Source organism: Xiphophorus couchianus, chromosome 9 (assembly GCF_001444195.1).
Source record: "Xiphophorus couchianus chromosome 9, X_couchianus-1.0, whole genome shotgun sequence".
In the NCBI taxonomy this organism is placed as follows: domain Eukaryota; kingdom Metazoa; phylum Chordata; class Actinopteri; order Cyprinodontiformes; family Poeciliidae; genus Xiphophorus; species Xiphophorus couchianus.
The window spans coordinates 195,070-216,108 of record NC_040236.1 but is presented as its reverse complement, the minus strand read 5'-3'; the positions used below and the strand labels follow the sequence as shown (position 1 = coordinate 216,108).

The 21,039-nt window shown below is 38.6% G+C and overlaps 2 protein-coding genes across 4 annotated transcripts in view; both read right to left on the bottom strand.

Annotated features, from left to right (window-relative positions):
- The window catches only part of lonp1 (lon peptidase 1, mitochondrial), a 37,356-nt gene extending 24,617 nt beyond the window's left edge, over window positions 1-12,739 (bottom strand). The window contains exon 1 of one of the 3 annotated variants that reach the window (XM_028028633.1): window positions 12,150-12,739. In XM_028028633.1, the coding sequence (XP_027884434.1) occupies window positions 12,150-12,659 (510 nt within the window). In that variant the 5' untranslated portion in view covers window positions 12,660-12,739. The remainder of the gene's footprint in view (window positions 1-12,149) is intronic. The other 2 variants (XM_028028634.1, XM_028028632.1) reach the window with 2 other exon arrangements.
- An 870-nt stretch (window positions 12,740-13,609) lies between these two features.
- Window positions 13,610-20,595, bottom strand: rsph4a (radial spoke head component 4A). Its single transcript, XM_028028653.1, has 7 exons — window positions 20,041-20,595; window positions 18,513-18,738; window positions 18,139-18,426; window positions 14,977-15,426; window positions 14,758-14,902; window positions 13,992-14,109; window positions 13,610-13,899 (listed from the first exon to the last, which is right to left on the bottom strand). The coding sequence occupies exons 1-7, from the start codon at window positions 20,130-20,132 to the stop codon at window positions 13,674-13,676; spliced, it is 1,545 nt and encodes a 514-aa protein (XP_027884454.1). The 5' UTR covers window positions 20,133-20,595; the 3' UTR covers window positions 13,610-13,673.
- Window positions 20,596-21,039: the final 444 nt, after the last annotated feature.

Genomic DNA, 21,039 nt, shown 5'->3' with positions numbered 1-21,039 from the left:
CAAAGTTTTAAGATTGTCAAGGGGAAAAATAGGAGCAAAAAATCATGTAGTGTGAACTATTGCATCAGGTAGTCGATGTGCTCATTTTCTCTATTTAAATCTAATTGTTACTGAAGGGCAACATAATATACAGACTTCATAATCTGCACTCTTTTGGTTGAATGCAGTATTTATTTCCACTTTGGCTTTATGTTGTTTAGTTTTTTTTCAAGTGCCTTTTTTGTTAATGGATACTGAGAATTCCTTTTATTTTTGTTTGTTTTGTTTATCAGCTCCAGCGTTAAATATTCTTTTGAAAAAAAAAGTGTATCTATCTTTGGCAAGAAATCGCATGCATTATTACGTAATGTTTATTGTTTATCGCAATAATTTTTGAGACAATCGTTCAGCAAAATTTGTTATCGTGACAGGCCTACTCATGGGCATTCCACCAGCAGGGCATTAACTGATTCAGGGTTTAACAGATGTACAAAAAATATTTATTTTAACAGTATTTTTTGTGTGTTGATTTTAAGACTACAATTGTGTGTTTAAGCATTGTCAACTACTAACACATTTATCCATGTAATATTTTTATATTTTCTGTCAACGTAACATTTTTTTTTTAAAAACATGGTGGGCCGCCACAGAGAATTCATCCAGGATTTTAATGAACTTCCCTCATTTGCTACCCTGAGTGATCGTCAGAAGAGACAGAAAGTTGGCCACGTTTACTGTAGTCACTATGACCTTCTGAATGGTTGACTGAACCATGCAGTCAGTAATGTGGGGAAAATATCAGGCAGGATTTAACAGCTGGAGTGAGAGCCAGCTTTGTCGGCTCTCACTCCACCCGATGAAGCTGAAGTTGATTTCTGATTCCAGCTTTTGATTCAGAAAATATCTAAAGGGCGATTCCAACTAATTTTTCACTACCTTCTGCATCTTTAATCGACTCTACAGTAGTTTAAAAACTACAACACCTAGACTCTTCAAACCTGGACTGGATTATTCTGCTCTAAAAGCAGCATATTTACAACCATGTTTGGGATTTGTGAAACTTTCATCTGATTTGTGAAACTTCAATAAAGGTTGATTTTACCACTTTTTTGCATCTGGATCATACTAGAATTGCTCCAGCTCCAAAACTACAACACCAAGACACTTCAAACCAGCACTTGATTATTCTGCTCTAATAGCAAATTGTTTATAATCGTGTTTGGTATATGTGAAACCTTTTTCTGATTTGTGAAACTGCAATAAAAGAAAATTTTCACCCTTTTTTTTCCAGTCTCGGTCACACGAGATCCGCTCTAATTCCAAAACTACAACACCTAGACTCGATTATTCTCAACTAATAGGAGAATATTTATAACCATGTTTGGGATTTGTGAAACCTTTTTCTGATTTGTGAAACTGCAATAAAGGGCCATTTTTTGCATCTGGATCATACTAGAACTGCTCTAATTCCAAAACCACAACACCTAGACACTTCAAACCAACACTGCATTATTCTGCTCTAATAGCAGAATATTTAGAACCATGATCGTGATTTGTGAAACCTTTTTCTGATTTGTGAAACTTCAAAAAAGGTTGATTTCACCACTTTTTTGGATCTATGTCATAGTATAACTGCTCCAATTCCAAAACTACAACACCTAGACTCTTCAAACCTGGATTGGATTATTTTCAACTAATAGCAGAATATTTAGAACATTGTTTTTGATTCATGAAACCTTTTTCTGACTTGTGAAACTTCAATAAAATGCCATTTTTGCCCTTTTTTGCATCTAGCTCATATTAGAACTGCTCTAATTCCAAAACCACAACACCTAGACACTTCAAACCTGGACTATATTATTCTGCTCTAATAGCAGAATATTTTAATCCATGTTTGGGATTTGTGAAACCTTTACGTGATTTGTAAAACTTCGCTAAAGTTTAGATTACTATTCACACTTGTTCCATGCATGTTTTTCAAATTCAATTCTAATTCAAAACCATTTTATTTATCCCAATGGGAAATTAAATGTTGGTGTAACTCATTAATTCTTCAAATAGTTATTGTAGATGGTGATGGCTGTTGGAAGGAAAGATCTTCTGCAGCGGTCTGCTAAGTGAAGTGAAGTTTCACAAATCAGAAAAAGGTTTCACGAATCCCAAACATGCTTGTAAATATTCTGATATTAGTTGAAAATAATGCAGTTCAGGATTTGAGTGTCTAGGTCAGGGGTGCCCAAAGTCAGTCCTCGAGGGCCGGCATCCTGCACGTTTTAGTTCTCTCCCTGGTAGTACCAACAACCTTATCAGCATGTCAGTGTTTTTCTTAGGCCTTCTAAGGAGCCATGATTTGAGCCAGGTGCGTTAAACCAGGGAGAAAACTAAAACATGCAGGATGCCGGTGTTATGCCCAGAAATGCATGCCTGCCGAGAATTGCATCCCTTGTCGCGGGAGCGCGCATCGCTCTAAACTCTCGTATATTGATGAGAAAACGGACTGAAATATGACCGAAGAGGACATTTTTGAAGATATTCGTAACATTATCACGTTTCTTAATCATGTAAGACATAAAACGGTGGGTTTTATTTCGCAGATTAATTGAAATAAATACGGTTTTTATAGCTTTATTGAAACATCTGAGTCGAACGTTTTTCAGTCAGCGTCTGATGAAAATGTTCTCCGCAGATGGCTTGAAATTCCCGATTTTTCTTTTGACACAATGGCTTAAAGCATTACAAAACAGAAGCCCGTTGTGTAGAATATTTTATATCATCCTTTACTATCTAGTCTATTAATGTAGGGGGGATGATTTTAATTTCTGAGCCTGCCAATATTTGTATCCCCTGTCTATTGTCCTGTTGATATGAAACTTTACAGAAGTAGCTCAGAGAACAAGTGTCATTACGTAGAAAAGGTAAAATCCCTCTTAACTCTTTATTTCTCCATTTTAGCAGGGGATGCATTTTTTGGCAGAGCCTATTATTAGCCTGCCAAAATATGCATGCCCCCTCTATTTTCCTCAAATATTGTCCTATTGATATAAAACTTATACCAGCAGTTCATAGAACACGTGTGATTATGTAGAAAAAGTTATTCCACTCATAACTCTGTATTTCTCCATTTTAGCAGGGGATGCATTTTTTGGCAAAGCCTATTATTAGCCTGCCAAAATATGCATGCCCCCTCTATTTTCCTCAAATGTCATCCTATTGATATGACATTCATACCAGTAGCTAAGAGGATAAGTGTAATTATGTAGAAAAGGTAAAATCCCTCTTGACTCTTTATTTTTTCAAGCTAGGAGGGGGATGCATTTTTTGGCAATATCGAATTTGAGCCTGCCGATATTTGCATGCCATACCTATTTTCCCCAAATATCATCCTATTGATATAAAACTCATACCAGCAGTTAAGGGAACAAATGTGATTATGTAGAAAATGTTATTTCTTTATTATCGCTATTGCAAGGATACTGAAGGAAATAAATCTGACAATGCATCTTTGCTAAATGTAAAGCATGCACAAACCATTTTTATTTTGGTTTAACATAAAAATTAAATCACTTTTTTTTCATTAATTTCAACAAAAGAATATTCATAACAATAGGTTTCCTTAACTCACTTGGAGAGTCCCAAAAAGATGTGAAGAGGTGCTTGGAAGTAACAAGGTGAGAAAAACAAGAACAATTATTGTTTATTATAATATAAAATGTCATAATTGGATAACTAGAATGTTAATTTAACATTTTATCCTCTCAACAAGGACATTTATGAGAAGCAAAGGGATGAAAGTGTCAATGTGGAAATGTGAAACAGTATAACATGCCATCCAGCAAGATGTGGTTTCATGTGGTGTGTTTGCGCTTAAAGTAAGTGCTGTTTAAATATATATATATATATATATATATATATATATATATATACTGCTCAAAAATAAAGGGAACACTTAAACAACACAATATAACTCCAAGTAAATCAAACTTCTGTGAAATCAAACTGTCCACTTAGGAAGCAACACTGATTGACAATCAATTTCACCTGCTGTTGTGCAAATGGAACTTTGTACAGAACAAAGTATTCAATGAGAATATTTCTTTCATTCAGATCTAGGATGTGTTATTTGAGTGTTCCCTTTATTTTTTTGAGCAGTGTATATATATACATGGATGCACATGGTCCTCCAGAATGGTTCGGTAGTCCTTGGCAGTGACGCGCCCATCTAGCACAAGTATGGGGCCAAGGGAATGCCATGATATGGCAGCCCAAACCATCACTGATCCACCCCCATGCTTCACTCTGGGCATGCAACAGTCTGGGTGGTACGCTTCTTTGGGGCTTCTCCACACTGTAACTCTCCCGGATGTGGGGAAAACAGTAAAGGTGGACTCATCAGAGAACAATACATGTTTCATATTGTCCACAGCCCAAGATTTGCGCTTCTTGCACCATTGAAACCGACGTTTGGCATTGGCACGAGTGACCAAAGGTTTGGCTATAGCAGCCCGGCCGTGTATATTGACCCTGTGGAGCTCCCGACGGACAGTTTTGGTGGAAACAGGAGAGTTGAGGTGCACATTTAATTCTGCCGTGATTTGGGCAGCCGTGGTTTTATGTTTTTATATACAGTATATATATATATATATACACAGTACAGACCAAAAGTTTGGACACAACTGTGTGTCCAAACTTTTGGTCTGTACTGTATATACTTGACTATGATTACTTATATTTCTTATGTAATGTAGAACATTGTCTGTTTACAAATCAATTTATATAACCTTTATGTGTACTGTTCTGTCTCTTTCCACATACATGTATATCTATCTATGTCTGAAGATAGATAGAATTATATATCAATATATTGGTATACATGCTTGTTTACGTTTTTGATGTTGTGAAAAAAAGATTAATATGAAAGTGGTTTTCTAATAATCACATTGCCATTAATCTAATGCTATTTTGTAGGAGTAGAACTTTTAAGATGATGAACAGCTTTGGCTTAACAACTTAAACTGTGCATTTCTGCCTGAAATATAATGTAGTTTATGAATTATATTGCTTTATTACATGGTTGATTTATTTTAATGACAATGGAAAGAGTCTGAAATAAGTATAGCAAAAATGTTAAATTATTCATAAATGTCATGACCTCTATATGACAATCTAATACTTCGACAAATATTTTGTATTTGTAATGAGTCCGCTGTTACTCTTCTTTCTTTTTTGAAAAAAATATATTTGCCTTTACAGTTTGCAGAGTGCATACTGGAAAACAAGGACCTGAACTTTCCATCAGCAGCAGAAGCTGTTAATACCATGAGACTCAACATGTCTTCCACACTTCTCTCAGAATCAGGTGTCTTTTGACATATTTTTTATTCAGTTCCTATGTGGGTGGGATACTATGTTGTGTGTAAAATCATGCACGCACAAAAAAATTGTGTTAGGTCAGCTATTTTATCTAATTAGAAATATTAAAATATTGAACTTTGCAGATGTGTGAAGTACAATCATGTTAGTGTTTATGTCAAATTCAATTAGTGAAGAACATTTCAATACACCTGGCCTTGATCTCTAATAAATAAATTACACATAACACAGCCCAATAACTGTTGAGGCAAAAAACATAATCAACAAACTTAAAATTGTTCTAGGATACAATTACACTTTTCTTGAGTAGCTTTAATGTAACTTAATAAGCAAAAAGGACTTGCAGTTTGTGAAAGTACAAAACTGGAATGAGATGTATTATGTGAACCATTATATTCATTACTGTGTTTTCATAAAATTAACATTTACAAAATGACAAATTTCACAAGATGTATACACATATATATGTAGACATATTAAAATTTTCTGAATGCCATTTTTATACTTTCAGTGGCTTAAGTTGGAGAAAATTATAAAAAGGTAAACACTAAGTGATGCTTTCTTTTACCATAAATCCCAGAAATACCTTAAATACATGTGTGTTTCAATTCATGAATAGACAGACACCATGTGCGCCTGCCTAATATGCCAATATGATGTACAGTTTCTATTACTTGTATTTGTTTATGAGACCAGACATTATCAAAAAGGGATGATTAGACGACTGAGATCTACACAGAGGATTATTGTTCCACTTTCAAAAGAACACTAACAAATGGAATTATTTAAAAGAAAAAAAAAACGCAAAAAAATACCATTAAGATTATTTTATAACATTGATTTAAAGATGCGGTTTGTTTTTCTGTAGAGTCAGTGGAGACTCTGCAGACACTGTGGCAGTGAGGACACAGAAGATCACATGTGGGTAAGACAACAATGTAATGCAGTGAAAAATCAATTCAAGCAAACCATATACCATCCTTAAAATAGTTGCAAAGTATGTAGATATACAAAAATAAATCATAATAAAATAAATAAACACCCAAGGCAGGTAAGTGGGAAGTAGCTTAAGTTTTTTTTTTTTTTAAGTACAGTCGTAAAACATTAAACACAGTTGCTTGTGGTCCTAGAATTTTTTTTACCTCCATACATGTCAGGAACATGCTGTCATCTCCTCAAATAAAGTTCTACCAATCATATATTGATAATTAAGAAGAAGCTTTATGTTGGCAAAACCCAATATCACCTTCAGTAAACAGATAAGGAACTAAAAAAAACATTCTTTATGTTGTTATTTGACCATTTTGTATTATTTATTTACAGATCACATGTGACAGATGCAACTGGTGGTACCACCAAGGCTGCATTAAGGTCCCACAAACCGACACAGACTACTGCTGTGCAATGTGTTTATAGATTTTATGTTTGTACCAATCTAATTCGTTAATGACTGCAGTTCTGTGGATTTTCAGTTTAAACATGTGACATAATTTTTGTTGACTTAATTGGTTTTCCAAAAATTTTTGTTATGAATATTCTTTTGTTGAAATTAATGAAAAAAAGTGATTTAATTTTTATGTTAAACCAAAATAAAAATGGTTTGTGCATGCTTTACATTTAGCAAAGATGCATTGTCAGATTTATTTCCTTCAGTATCCTTGCAATAGCGATAATAAAGAAATAACATTTTCTACATAATCACATTTGTTCCCTTAACTGCTGGTATGAGTTTTATATCAATAGGATGATATTTGGGGAAAATAGGTATGGCATGCAAATATCGGCAGGCTCAAATTCGATATTGCCAAAAAATGCATCCCCCTCCTAGCTTGAAAAAATAAAGAGTCAAGAGGGATTTTACCTTTTCTACATAATTACACTTATCCTCTTAGCTACTGGTATGAATGTCATGTCAATAGGATGACATTTGAGGAAAATAGAGGGGGCATGCATATTTTGGCAGGCTAATGATAGGCCTTGCCGTAAAATGCATCCCCTGCTAAAATGGAGAAATACAGAGTTAAGAGTGGAATAACTTTTTCTACATAATCACACTTGTTCTATGAATTGCTGGTATAAGTTTCATATCAGTAGGATAATATTTGAGAAAAATAGAGGGGGCATGCATATTTTGGCAGGCTAATGATAGGCCTTGCCGTAAAATGCATCCCCTGCTAAAATAGAGAAATACAGAGTTATGAGTGCAATAACTTTTTCTACATAATCACACTTGTTCTATGAACTGCTGGTATAAGTTTCATATCAATAGGATAATATTTGAGGAAAATAGAGGGGGCATGCATATTTTGGCAGGCTAATGATAGGCCTTGCCGTAAAATGCATCCCCTGCTAAAATAGAGAAATACAGAGTTATGAGTGGAATAACTTTTTCTACATAATCACATTTGTTCCCTTAACTAGTGATATTAGTTTCATATCAATAGGATAATATTTGAGGAAAATAGAGGGGGCATGCATATTTTGGCAGGCTAATGATAGGCCTTGCCGTAAAATGCATCCCCTGCTAAAATAGAGAAATACAGAGTTATGAGTGGAATAACTTTTTCTACATAATCACATTTGTTCCCTTAACTAGTGATATTAGTTTCATATCAATAGGATAATATTTGAGGAAAATAGAGGGGGCATGCATATTTTGGCAGGCTAATGATAGGCCTTGCCGTAAAATGCATCCCCTGCTAAAATAGAGAAATACAGAGTTATGAGTGGAATAACTTTTTCTACATAATCACATTTGTTCCCTTAACTAGTGATATTAGTTTCATATCAATAGGATAATATTTGAGGAAAATAGAGGGGGCATGCATATTTTGGCAGGCTAATGATAGGCCTTGCCGTAAAATGCATCCCCTGCTAAAATAGAGAAATAAAGAGTTTAGAGTGAAATAACTTTTTCTACATAATCAGAGTAGTTGTATGAACTGCTGGTATGAATTTCATAGCAATAGGATAAAATTTGAGGAAAATAGGTAGGGCATGCATATTTTGGCAGGCTCGACATCCATATTGCCAAAAAATGCATCCCCTGCTAACTTGGATAAATAAAGAGTTTAGAGTGAAATAACTTTTTCTACAAAATCACACTTGTTCTATGAACTGCTGATATAAGTTTTAAATCAATAAGATAATATTTGAGGAAAATAGATAGGGCATGCATATTTTGGCAGGCTCAACATCCATATTGCCACAAAATGCATCCCCTGCTAACTTGGATAAATAAAGAGTTTAGAGTGAAATAACTTTTTCTACATAATCAGAGTAGTTGTATGAACTGCTGGTATGAATTTCATAGCAATAGGATAAAATTTGAGGAAAATAGGTAGGGCATGCATATTTTGGCAGGCTCGACATCCATATTGCCACAAAATGCATCCCCTGTGTCAAGAAAATCCGAGCTCATCCCACTTCCCCATGCTGGAGATTTTAGTTTAACAGTAATAATAAATAAAGTTATCTTTAAAATGAATCACTCAAGTGACATCAAGGCCCAACAGTAGACTTAAGTGTCAATAAAGTTAGTTTAACAGTAATAATAAATAAAGTTATCTTTAAAATGAATCACTCAAGTGATATCAAGGCCCAACAGTAGACTTAAGTGTCAATAAAATAAATCTGGTTGTGTGTGTTGTTTTTGTCTCATGCAAACTTTGCTTTAATTCTACATTTTTCTATCTAATCATAAGAAATCATAGTCAGTCAGAGAGATTCATGAAACAAGAAAAGCAGGTTTCCTGGAAAAAGAGGAAGTTTCCAGCCTGCAGATTTATAAAAATAGCTGAGACTATTCCTTAGTTTAAAGTATGAAAGTTTTAAAGAATGAAATCTAAACATTATTAGTAATTGGATAAGATTCAAAGTAAAATACTTATATGAATATTGGTTTACTTGTAATAATACACTTATATTTGTGGGAACTACAAGAAAAACAAGTAACTGTAACTTTAGTAGTAAATAATTAGAATCATGTATTATTCTTGGTTTCTTTTCAGAAAAACATCTGTAATAACTCACATTAAGATTATAATAAGAATAATTAATAAGTTATGGTTATAAAATCATAAATGAATGATAGATCAGAGAAGCTGAAGAAAATAAATGTGATATAAGTTATGGTTATAAAATTATAAATGAATGCTAAATCAGAGAAGCTAAAGAAAATAAATGTGATATAAATGTGATTTTGACATTAAACTTGAAATGGTGTAAGAAGGTGTAACTGCAATTAAACATCACTGATATGTTGGAGGTAGAGAGTAGGTGAAAGGTTGTGCAGGCAAGGGACACAGGAGGTTGAGCAACCCTGAGACATTGGCACAGACATCAGGAAATGTCTGTAAGACAGTGATGGATATGAGATCATCTGTCTAAGCAGACAGCAGGCGCACCAGGGGGGTGGATGAACCCTATATAAGGTGAGTGCAAAAGAGGAACCGTTCGTTGGATCCTCCGGGCAGCTTCGAGCCAAGATCGAGATGGACAAAGAACTCTGCAGCTGAAGAAGAGCCGGGGCCACGGAGCCGGAGACTGTCCTGCACATGGAGACCAACCCGTCTGGCCCACAATCTGTGGCTTCGAATCGCACTTCTCTCATCGGCTGGGTTCTGACCCCAAAGACAAAGATGAAGACAAAGACAAGGAAGAAGAACTGGTGCCTTTTTTCCTGCCAGCACCAAGTCCTGTGTGACCTCAGCATCCATGCGGAGAGGAAGCTCATCAGACCTGCGGAGATCCTGGCCTTCGCCGATCAACATCTTCCTCCTGCTGCCACACCTTCTTCATCATCAAGCCAGGTCTGGGGTTCGAAACGCCAAACTCCGTCCGTCTCTCTCAAAGGTTCCCTTTTTTAGTTCTCAGTGTCAGCAGTAGGGAAAGATAGACTAGATGATTGATTTTACTTATTTGATTATTTCTGCTACTGAATTAAGCTGTACTGACCCTTGCAAAAATGCCTTACTAATAAAATATTTAGCATAAAGAAAATCTAAAAGATGTTGTGGACATTCAGTTAATGAGTCACCTTAAAGTTCTTTGATGGTTGTAAAATAGCTGTGATGTTTGATTCTGGAGAGGAAGAGGTGGAAAATGTTTTTAGGTTGCTGGTAGCCCATATTTAAAACCTCATCCTTGGGACTCGACCGAGTCACTAAAACCTACCTGGTTCAATAACAAATGCAAGTTGCAAAATAGAGAACGAGCGACCGTTAACAGGTGTGCTCTGTGAAACTAGTTGGCTGTAGGCTGCTCAGTCTGGCTAATTCACAGGGGGAAGAAGGGTGGGACACCTGGATGTAGGCCGTCAGATAACCAGGCGAATCGTTTCTCGAAACCAGCTTAAACAGAGTTTACTTCAGTTCTGGACAGGGTAAATCCCAGCAGATTTAGGAAACTCAACGGACCCGTTAGACGGAGAGCTGGTAGCACATCTCCCCTCTCAGAAGAGGAAGTACGAGAGTGAGAGAGTAGAGACAGAAAGGAGGGGGGGGGTGTTGCGCAACAACACCTGCTAACTTGGATAAATAAAGAGTTTAGAGTGAAATAACTTTTTCTACAAAATCACACTTGTTCTATGAACTGCTGATATAAGTTTTAAATCAATAAGATAATATTTGAGAAAAATAGGTAGGGCATGCATATTTTGGCAGGCTCAACATCCATATTGCCACAAAATGCATCCCCTGCTAACTTGGATAAATAAAGAATTAAAGAGGGATTTCACCTTTTCTACATAATCAGAGATGTTCTATGAATTACTGGTATGGGTTTTATATCGATAGGATAATATTTGAAGAACATGGAGAGGCCATGCATATTTTGGCAGCCTAATAATAGGCTTTGCTGTACATGCATCCCCTGCTTACATGGAGAAATAAAGAGTCAAGAGTGAAATTACTTTTTCTATACAATCACACTTGTTTTATGAACTGCTGGTATACATTTTGTATCAGTAGAATTATATTTGTGGAAAATATATAAGGCCTACATGTATTGGCAAGGTAATAATTTGCTATGCCAGAAAATGCATCCCTCTGCTAACTTGAAGAAATGAAGAGTTAAGAGGGACTTCACCTTTTCTACGTAATGACACTTATTCTCTGTGCAACTGCTATACGTTTCATATCAACAATAGACAGGGGATACAAATATTGGCAGGCTCAGTCATTAAAATGCATCCCCTCTACATTAATATGCTAGACAGTTAAGCATGATATAAAATGTTCTACATAATGGGCCTCTGTTTTGTAATACTTTAAGCTAATATGATGTTAAAAGAAAAATCGGGAAATTTCAAACCAAATGCGGAGAGCATTTTCTTCAGACACGGACTGAAAAACGTTCGACTCATTTGTCTCAATAAATGTGTAAAAACCGTATTTATTTCAATTAATCTGCGATATAAAACCCACCGTTTTAAGGCTGACATGTTTAAGAAACGTGATATTGTTACGAATATCTTTAAAAGTTTCGTCTTCGGTCATATTTCAGTCCGTTTCCTCATTAAAATGCGAGAGTTTAGAAAGATGCGCGCTCCCGCGACAGGGGATGCAATTCTCGGCAGGCATGCATTTCTGGGCATAACACCGGCCCTCGAGAACAGACTTTGGGCACCCCTGGTCTAGGTGTTGTAGTTTTTAAACTAGAGTTTATTAAAGATGCGAAAGATAGTGGAAAAATTAGGTGTAATCGCCCATTTTCCGAATCGGAAACCAACTTCAGCTTCGTCTCCACCCGCTCGGTGACCTTGGAGCCACTGAAAACACGTAACATTACATCATCCTCACCTCGATTATCTTTATGAAACGGGGAAACACCGGGTTCCTGCTCACAGCGATCAGCGGGACGTTGGGAAACACCTCCGGGACCATCATGGGGGTGAGAGCCGTCATCTGCGGTCCGCTGTAGGGAGCTTCTCCATCCCCTCCAGACTCATCTCCTCCAGAAGCCGCGTTCTCCCCGCCGTCCTCCCCAGAGAAACCTGCCCCACTGGCCCGGTTACCCAAAAACCGAACTGGTACACTTAGTCCACAAGGGGACGTGTTGGTAGCGGTATGAGCTAGGGATACCCCCGCGACCCGAACCCAGCGGTGGTGTCGGGTAAGCCTGCAGCCCGTGGTCACCGGAGTGCTGCCGACGGAAGACAGGGTGTTGAAGCGCGGTGACGGCTGGAGCCGGAGCTGACCGGTGGCCTCGGTCAGATACGGAATCGCTCCGCTCCTGAACAGCTGTCCAGGCTTATAAGGAGTTCTGTGGATCCGCTGAACAGTACCAGCCATCTTCAAACAGGCGCCCATGTTTCTGGAGAGTTCTAAAACAGCACGTGACAAACTGACCTCCAACTTCCCTCAATCGTTTAACACACAAGATCTACTGCCGGTTAAATGTGCCAGACTACATGTGCATTACTGCCACCTGCTGAGCTGGAGTACGGAACGAAGGATAGGATAAGTGATAAGAAAACCACCAGTATTATAAATTGGCCCATCTGGTTGTATGGAATTCTCAGTCAGAGTATTCTTGCAGATAAGAGTTCGATTTAAACCTGCCATAATGAAATAGTTTATGTGAGCAACAACAGCAGAGAATAAAATAAATGTTATTCCATTTATTAATCTGTGAATGTCATGACCTATATATGTAAATTTTTACTGGAGACCTATCCAGGGTGAGCAGGCCTCTTCCCTGTTGACTGCTGGAGATAGGCACCAGCACCCCTGGTGATCCCACAAGGGATAAGCATGTAAGATGATTGATTGATCAAATCAGTCAATATCAATAATTATTGATTAGTTTTTGTTTTAAATACCTAAAATACTGTCAAACTGGTGGCATGACCTTCCCCGTTTTATTCAGTATCCTCCAGCTGTTCTCATTTTCTCATTTCTCTCCACGCTGCTGTTTTTTTATTTTTAAGGAGTTATGAGGCACAATGGAAAAACCTGAAACTGCTGCACAAGTTACTCAACAGGTTGCTAGGTAACCAAAGAAAATGAGGTAGTTGATGCTACCCACCTTGCCTGGCTAGCTGTGAGAGGAGCTAAAGCTTTTCCTCCGCCTACATTCCCCAGAATGCTGTGCGGTTCTGGATCAGAGTTCAGTGAAATTATTGAACATTCTATCAGACAAATTTTCTATTTATATTGATAACATGTCTATGTCAACATCTATTTTCATTTATTTATTTCTCAGCCCTAGACCAGAGGAGTTTTTAATTAAGTGGAAAAAATTTTATTCTTCATTGAAATATATTTTCTAATTTAATTCACTTCACAATTAGATTTCAAATATATATTTAGATTACATATTTATTAGTCTTCATCTTCATCGTCTTCTGAAGCCTCTGCCTCCTCCAAGGCAGCTTGCTGCTCTTCTAAATCTTCTTTCAAAGCTTGCTCTTCCTCTGGGGTTGGGTCCAGGCCCTCTGTGATTTCTGGTCCATTTTGATATTCCATTAGTGGTGGTGGGGGAATGGGTGGGCTGTACACCTCCCCTACATACTTCAGACCCCATCCAATATAAATGTTCTCAAACTTCCTAAGATTGGTGAAAAAAAACCTGTTAGTTATAGTATTACCATACAGAGAGAAAACACTAAAACAAACAGCTTTATTTCGTTCTGCATTTACTTTCCACATGCATAAGCAAATGCTCCTGGCCACAGGTTAGAACGCAGCACAGCTATAGCATGCTGAAAAGTCAGTATGGTGGACACCTTGGAGCTCCATGGAGAAGTATTAAACATTTCTGAAGACACACAAGAAAAAAAGGTAAGAATCAGCTGGCTCAACAAGACTGGAGGATTTTAAAAATTTTAAAATATGTCGAACACTTCTCATAACCTGTGTCATAAAAGTGATATGATGGACCTCTTTAAGTTAAAAACAGAGTCTCACAAAAATACCACTGATGGAGTAAGCTAAAATACCAAAACTGTGCCTGCAGCATCATGAAAACCTTTGTCTTCTGACATAATGCAACTCACAGTTATGGTAAGACGAAAGTGAAAGTACTGAGTCTGCTGGGTGCTTTCTAAGTCAAACATGCCACTAAAAGATGTTTCGACACCCAACTGCACCCACAGTACTCACACATTCATATACTGGTATCCAGATTGGTAAGCAATTTTCGAGTTAAATGCTTTTACCAAGGGAATATTTTTCTTTTCTAAAATAAAGCTTAATGCAGAATGAAAAATAAGTATTTGGTACAATGTTTCAGGTTTTTTTCCACTTAAAAAATGGAAAGGTTTTTATCATAGCTTTATCTCAACTGTGAGATACAAATTTTACAAAAAAATCCAGAGAATCATATTGCGTATGTGTTCACCCCCCCACACACACACGCCCACACACACACACACACACACATATATATATATATAAATTCTCTGACCTGCATCTTGGGAGAGAGGTGTGAGCAAAGCAGGTCCAACCTCTGGCTCCACCTCTTCAGACTCTTCTTCGTTCTCATCACCTTCCTCATCCTCATTAGACTCTTCATCTGGTTTCACAGCTATGTTCACCCAAGTACAGCGGCCCTGAATCAGTGATCACTCAGTAAATGTGTGGAGTAGTTGAGAAAATGTTCCTGTTTCTGAGAGAAGGGATTTACCTGTTGCAAGATGTGTTGGACATGATGGACCCATGTTGACAATGATTCAGCCATTTCACTAACAGGAATGTCCTCAAAATCAGGGTTCACTTCAAAGCTGTCTCGGGGTATCTCATCTTCCTCGTCATCTTCCTCCTCCCCTCCCTGGTAGAAACCCTGAGGACTAACCTGTGTACCAGCAGAGATCCGAGCAATCTGTGCTCTCAGATAATTAGACTCATTCCCAGGGAATGGCGGGTAGCTTACAACAGGGCTCTCCAGGTTTCCAGTAAAGAATTTACGGATCTGACGAGCAGTGTTGATCTGTGCAGGACTAACTGAGGGGAGCTTTATCCAAGGAAGACCTGGCTCTTTGCACACGTAGTAAGCAAATTTATTAGCACCTGTTCCAATGGCCTCCTTTGGTGCATCAAGTTGGGGTTTATAAATTGATTGAGGAAGAGGATCTGCCTGAAAAATACCCACCAAAGAGCAGAATGCATTGTTTACAGAGGAATCATCTCCTAATTGTGAAGATTTGAAGGGATTGGACCTAAACTATCATGATCTACTAATGTTTATGGTTTGATTTGTTTTTGTGTTTCCTTTCTGTTTATTATTGTTCTGTTCTCTCCTTCTTCAGTTCTCATCTAAATCCCAAAGAACTAAAAGCATTTAATAATGGCTTATTATTGTTGGTGATTTTCTCCATAGTTCAGCATTCCTTTGTGCTTAGTTTCTTAGTTATTTATTGTGTTTTGTTTTCTGTACAAATCAGTGTTAGTCCTTCATCTGTGCGCTTTTTGTATATTAGTTTAGTTCCTATTGTGTTCCTAGTGTTCCTCTTATACACTGCTCAAAAAAATAAAGGGAACACTTAAACAACACAATATAACTCCAAGTAAATCAAACTTCTGTGAAATCAAACTGTCCACTTAGGAAGCAACACTGATTGACAATCAATTTCACCTGCTGTTGTGCAAATGGAATAGACAACAGGTGGAAATTATTGGCTATTAGCAAGACACACTCAATAAAGGAGTGGTTCTGCAGTTGGGACCACAGACCACTTCTCAGTACCTATGCTGTCTGGCTGATGTTTTGGTCAGTTTTGAATGTTGGTGGTGCTTTCACACTTGTGGTAGCATGAGACGGACTCCACAACCCACACAAGTGGCTCAGGTAGTGCAGCTCATCCAGGATGGCACATCAATGCAAGCTGTGGCAAGAAGGTTTGCTGTGTCTGTCAGCGTAGTGTCCAGAGGCTGGAGGCGCTACCAGGAGACAGGCCAGTACACCAGGAGACGTGGAGGAGGCCGTAGGAGGGCAACAACCCAGCAGCAGGATCGCTACCTCCGCCTTTGTGCAAGAAGGAACAGGAGGAGCACTGCCAGAGCCCTGCAAAATGACCTCCAGCAGGCCACAAATGTGCATGTGTCTGCACAAACGGTTAGAAACCGACTCCATGAGGATGGTATGAGGGCCCGACGTCCACAGATGGGGGTTGTGCTCACAGCTCAACACCGTGCAGGACGCTTGGCATTTGCCAGAGAACACCAGGATTGGCAAATTCGCCACTGGCGCCTTGTGCTCTTCACAGATGAAAGCAGGTTCACACTGAGCACATGTGACAGACGTGACAGAGTCTGGAGACGCCGTGGAGAGCGGTCTGCTGCCTGCAACATCCTTCAGCATGACCGGTTTGGCAGTGGGTCAGTAATGGTGTGGGGTGGCATTTCTTTGGAGGGCCGCACAGCCCTCCATGTGCTCACCAGAGGTAGCCTGACTGCCATTGGGTACCGAGATGAGATCCTCAGACCCCTTGTGAGACCATATGCTGGTGCGGTTGGCCCTGGGTTCCTCCTAATGCAGGACAATGCTAGACCTCATGTGGCTGCAAGATGAAGGCATTGAAGCTATGGACTGGCCAGCCCGTTCCCCAGACCTGAATCCGATTGAGCACATCTGGGACATCATGTCTCGCTCCATCCACCAATGGACCAATGGTGCAATGTTGCACCACAGACTGTCCAGGAGTTGGCGAATGCTTTAGTCCAGGTCTGGGAGGAGATCCCTCAGGAGACCATCCGCCACCTCATCAGGAGCATGCCCAGGTGTTGTAGGGAGGTCATACAGGCACGTGGAGGCCACACACAATACTGGGCCTCATTTTGACTTGTTTTAAGGACATTACATTAAAGTTGGATCAGCGTGTAGTGTTATTTCACTTTAATTTTGTGTGTGGCTCCAAATCCAGGCCTCCATTGGTTAATAAATTTGATTTCCATTGATGATTTTTGTGTGATTTTGTTGTCAGCACATTCAACTTTGTACAGAACAAAGTATTCAATGAGAATATTTCTTTCATTCAGATCTAGAATGTGTTATTTGAGTGTTCCCTTTATTTTTTTGAGGAGTGTAGTTCCCCTGGTCTCATGCTGCTAGAGCTGTTACACATCCCCTCTGATTGGCTCACTTGGTTCATTTGTAATCTTCCACCCTGCCTCGTTATATAAGCTGTGACTTACTGGTTCATTGCTGGAGTCTAAATTGTTGCACACTTGCCGGGTCTGTGTCAAGTCTTGTTTCTGCCAGAATTGTAATTGTTTATTTTTTCGTCATAGCTTTTCAGCTCACCTCTCTCTCTCTGGGTTCAACTAAAAACCAATCATAACATTAACAACTCAATTGCCTTGATTATAAAACTGTGATCAGTGATGCTAATCTGATAAAAAAAAAAAGACTTCAATCTTTCCATATATCTATCATTCAATAGATTTATACAAATAATGGGCTAAAAATAATTGTTAGAACCATTTGGACCTGTATTTTATTATTATTATTACTATTATTGTTATTATTATTGTCACTGTAATTTATTGCTTTAATCTTTTATTGATATTCTGTGTTTTATGGTGAACTGTTTGATACTCTGTTTACTGAACTGTCTGTTGCTCCTTTTAACACTGTCTCGTGCTTGATTGATTGGACAGATGTGCACATATTTTATTCTCTTTCATCAATACTCCAGTAGGCTGACACTGTTTTAACCGTTTTTATCTTGTTGTATAACAGTATACAGTACAAGAGATAGGCACCAGCCCAGCCCCCAGGACCCTACAAGGATAAACAGACATGGCTGGATCTGTTCCACTATATTGGATAGTGGATATTTTGTCTCACCTCCACTTGCTCATTCTCTGGATTTTCAGGCTCTTTCTCCTCCTCTGCAGGTTGATCTTCAATGCTCTCTTGCTCCTCTTCTCCCTCTCTGTACTCAGCTTCTGCAACAATATAGTTACTTTCTATTCCCAAAATTTTTCCCCACAGCCGGCATCGTGGTAGTCCCTCAGAGTCAACAAGATGCTTAAGAGCAAGGAAAATCCTCTGCATCTCCTCTCTGCCTAAACCCACTTCAGCTTGCTCCAGATAGAAAGCAATCTCACTCACATTAGGAAGAGCTGTTTCTCCCTAGAGAAAAAAAAACAAACATAAAGAAAGCTCAACTTCACAGAATGATATAGCTACTTTTAAGTGTAAGTATATAAAGCCAGTACCATTTCATCCTCTTGGGCTACTACTTCCTCTGGCTGGGAAAACAATGTGCGCTGTTGCTCTGTCAGCAGCTCAGCAGATGAAACTTGTGGAACCTCTCGCAAAGGCCCCTTTATGCCGCTGAATAAAGCTCGCTTTACATCACGGCTCATTTCCTCAACCACATCCACAGCATTTTCAGTATGCTCGTCAATCACCTTGATGAGTAACTGTGTCAGATGTTCATAGCTGGAAGAAAAAAAAGTTACTTTCAATTTAATTCAGTTTATTTATACACCAGTTCGCAACAAATATTGTCTCAAGTCTTCATCCAAAAAAAGTGGTAAAAAAGTAAATTCAATCCAGTATATATATATATATACTGTATATATATATATATATATAAATATATATATATATATATATATATATATACAGTATATATATATAGACACCAGAGCAATAGAGGCTCAGATCTACCACACCAGACAAGACCCAAGCTGTAAGGTTGTGCAAGGAGGTCCCTGAGACAGTCCAGCACATAACAGCAGGGTGCAAGATGTTGGGAGGGAAAGTGTACATGGAAAGACATAACCAAGTGGCGAGCATAGTGTACAGAAACATCTGTGCAGAATATGGACTGGAAGCCCTGGGATCAAAGTGGGAAACACCCCCAAACGTGGTGGAGAATGACGGAGCTAAGATCCTGTGGGACTTCCAGATCCAGACAGAAAAAATGGTAATGGCGAACCAACCGGACATTGTGGTGGTGGATAAACAACAGAGGAAAGCAGTTGTGGTGGGTGTAGCAATACCAAGCTATTACAACATCAGGAAAAAGGAGCACGAGAAACTGGAGAAATACCAGGGCATCAGAGAGGAACTGGGAAAGGCCTCGAAGGTGAAGACCACAGTGGGGCCCTCGGGGCAGTCACCCCCAAACTGGAGCAGTGGCTAAAACAGATCCCAGGAACAACATCAGAAATCTCAGTCCAGAAATGTGCAGTTCTAGGCACAGCCAAGATACTGCGCAGAACCCTCAAGCTCCTAGGCCTCTCATAGAGGACCCAAGCTCGGAGGATGAAAGGGAATTTATATAATCTTAAAATTCCCTTCTCACCCACCGCGGGTGGTTCTTATCCTCTTATCCTCTCTCTCTCTCTCTCTCTCTCTATATATATATATATATATATACATATATATGTGTGTGTGTGTGTGTAAGGTGGCTGCCCAGGGCGCCAAACAGGCTATGACCGCCTTTGTGTATGATTCAGATGTGGTAGCGTTTAAAACAAAACTGGACACGTTTGGGGAATTTCCAATTAGGGAGCAGAAGTAGTTTATTTTATAAATTATATCTATCTTAAACTCGAAGAAGTGATCATTGATCTGCAACTCTATTGCAGTATAGGACATAATTATACTTAATATATTATATACTGTGAGTTTTGCTTTGAATAATGATGGAAAATTACGTGTTTTTGAACAGAGAAGCTAACAGTGGAAGAAACGGTGGTGAAGAAGTAAAACTGACAGAAACACATTACTTACAGATTCCGGTTGCTCTTCGTGCTGTCCTTCATTAGAAATGCCTTGAAAACCTCGGCGTCTCTACAGTCTCTGCGTCCTAATACATTATCCATCTTCCTCAACTTCACATGGAGGCCAAAACAATTTCACAAACAACTCTCACAGGCAAGCGCAACTGTTTCTATGGTTACTGAAACAAAGTCATTGCCAGAGCGACTACTTCCACGTCACGCATTTATTTTTTTCTCTCTCTCCCGCTAACTTATAATAAAGAGTTACGGATGTCCCCCCTAGGACATGGGGACTTTTTTTCTTTTGCGTTACCTCGCAAATCTCTCGTAATAATAATTATACTAGTTAGCCTATAATTGTCAGTTCATGCATAATTGAACAGTAAGCCTTTCTTACGTGGCCATCGTACTTTCTGACTTTCGTAAGGTTTTTCCATGTATGTAATATCTCATTGCAAGGGCGCCAATGGGGCGGAAAAGTTATGACAATTCCAAAGGCCCCGGACCAGCAGGGGGTCAGCCACAATTTTATTATTATTTTTTTGTTTGTTTATAGAATGTTTTTTTTAATGAGGCCCTGTCAGTTACAAAATTAATTATATTGTGTTTTCTAAAATTGGTCTTAGCAGTAAAAATTAAATGTTACCACTCCCAGACCAAAATGCACACATTTGCCCTGAGAGCCCCTGGATCTGCATGAAATGGTTCGTTCTTGATTAGCAGCAGACAGTGGAAGACGAGAACGACTGTGGCGAAGGCCGACCAAGATGGCGGCGTGAGTGGTTTTTCTTTGCAAGCTCTCCAGAGATTGTCTATAGGGAGCTGTTATTGCTGCTTTAACGCAGGGAAACATTTATTCTGAGCCCTTCGTTAAATATTGTGCTTAAAGCTGCTTAAAAAAGACGTCCTGAAAACTTCAAAGAATGGCTGCAAGTGATAAACGCAAATCCGTCAGTACAGAAAATACACCAACTAAGATGTCGGCTAAAAGTAACATATCAAAGGAAGA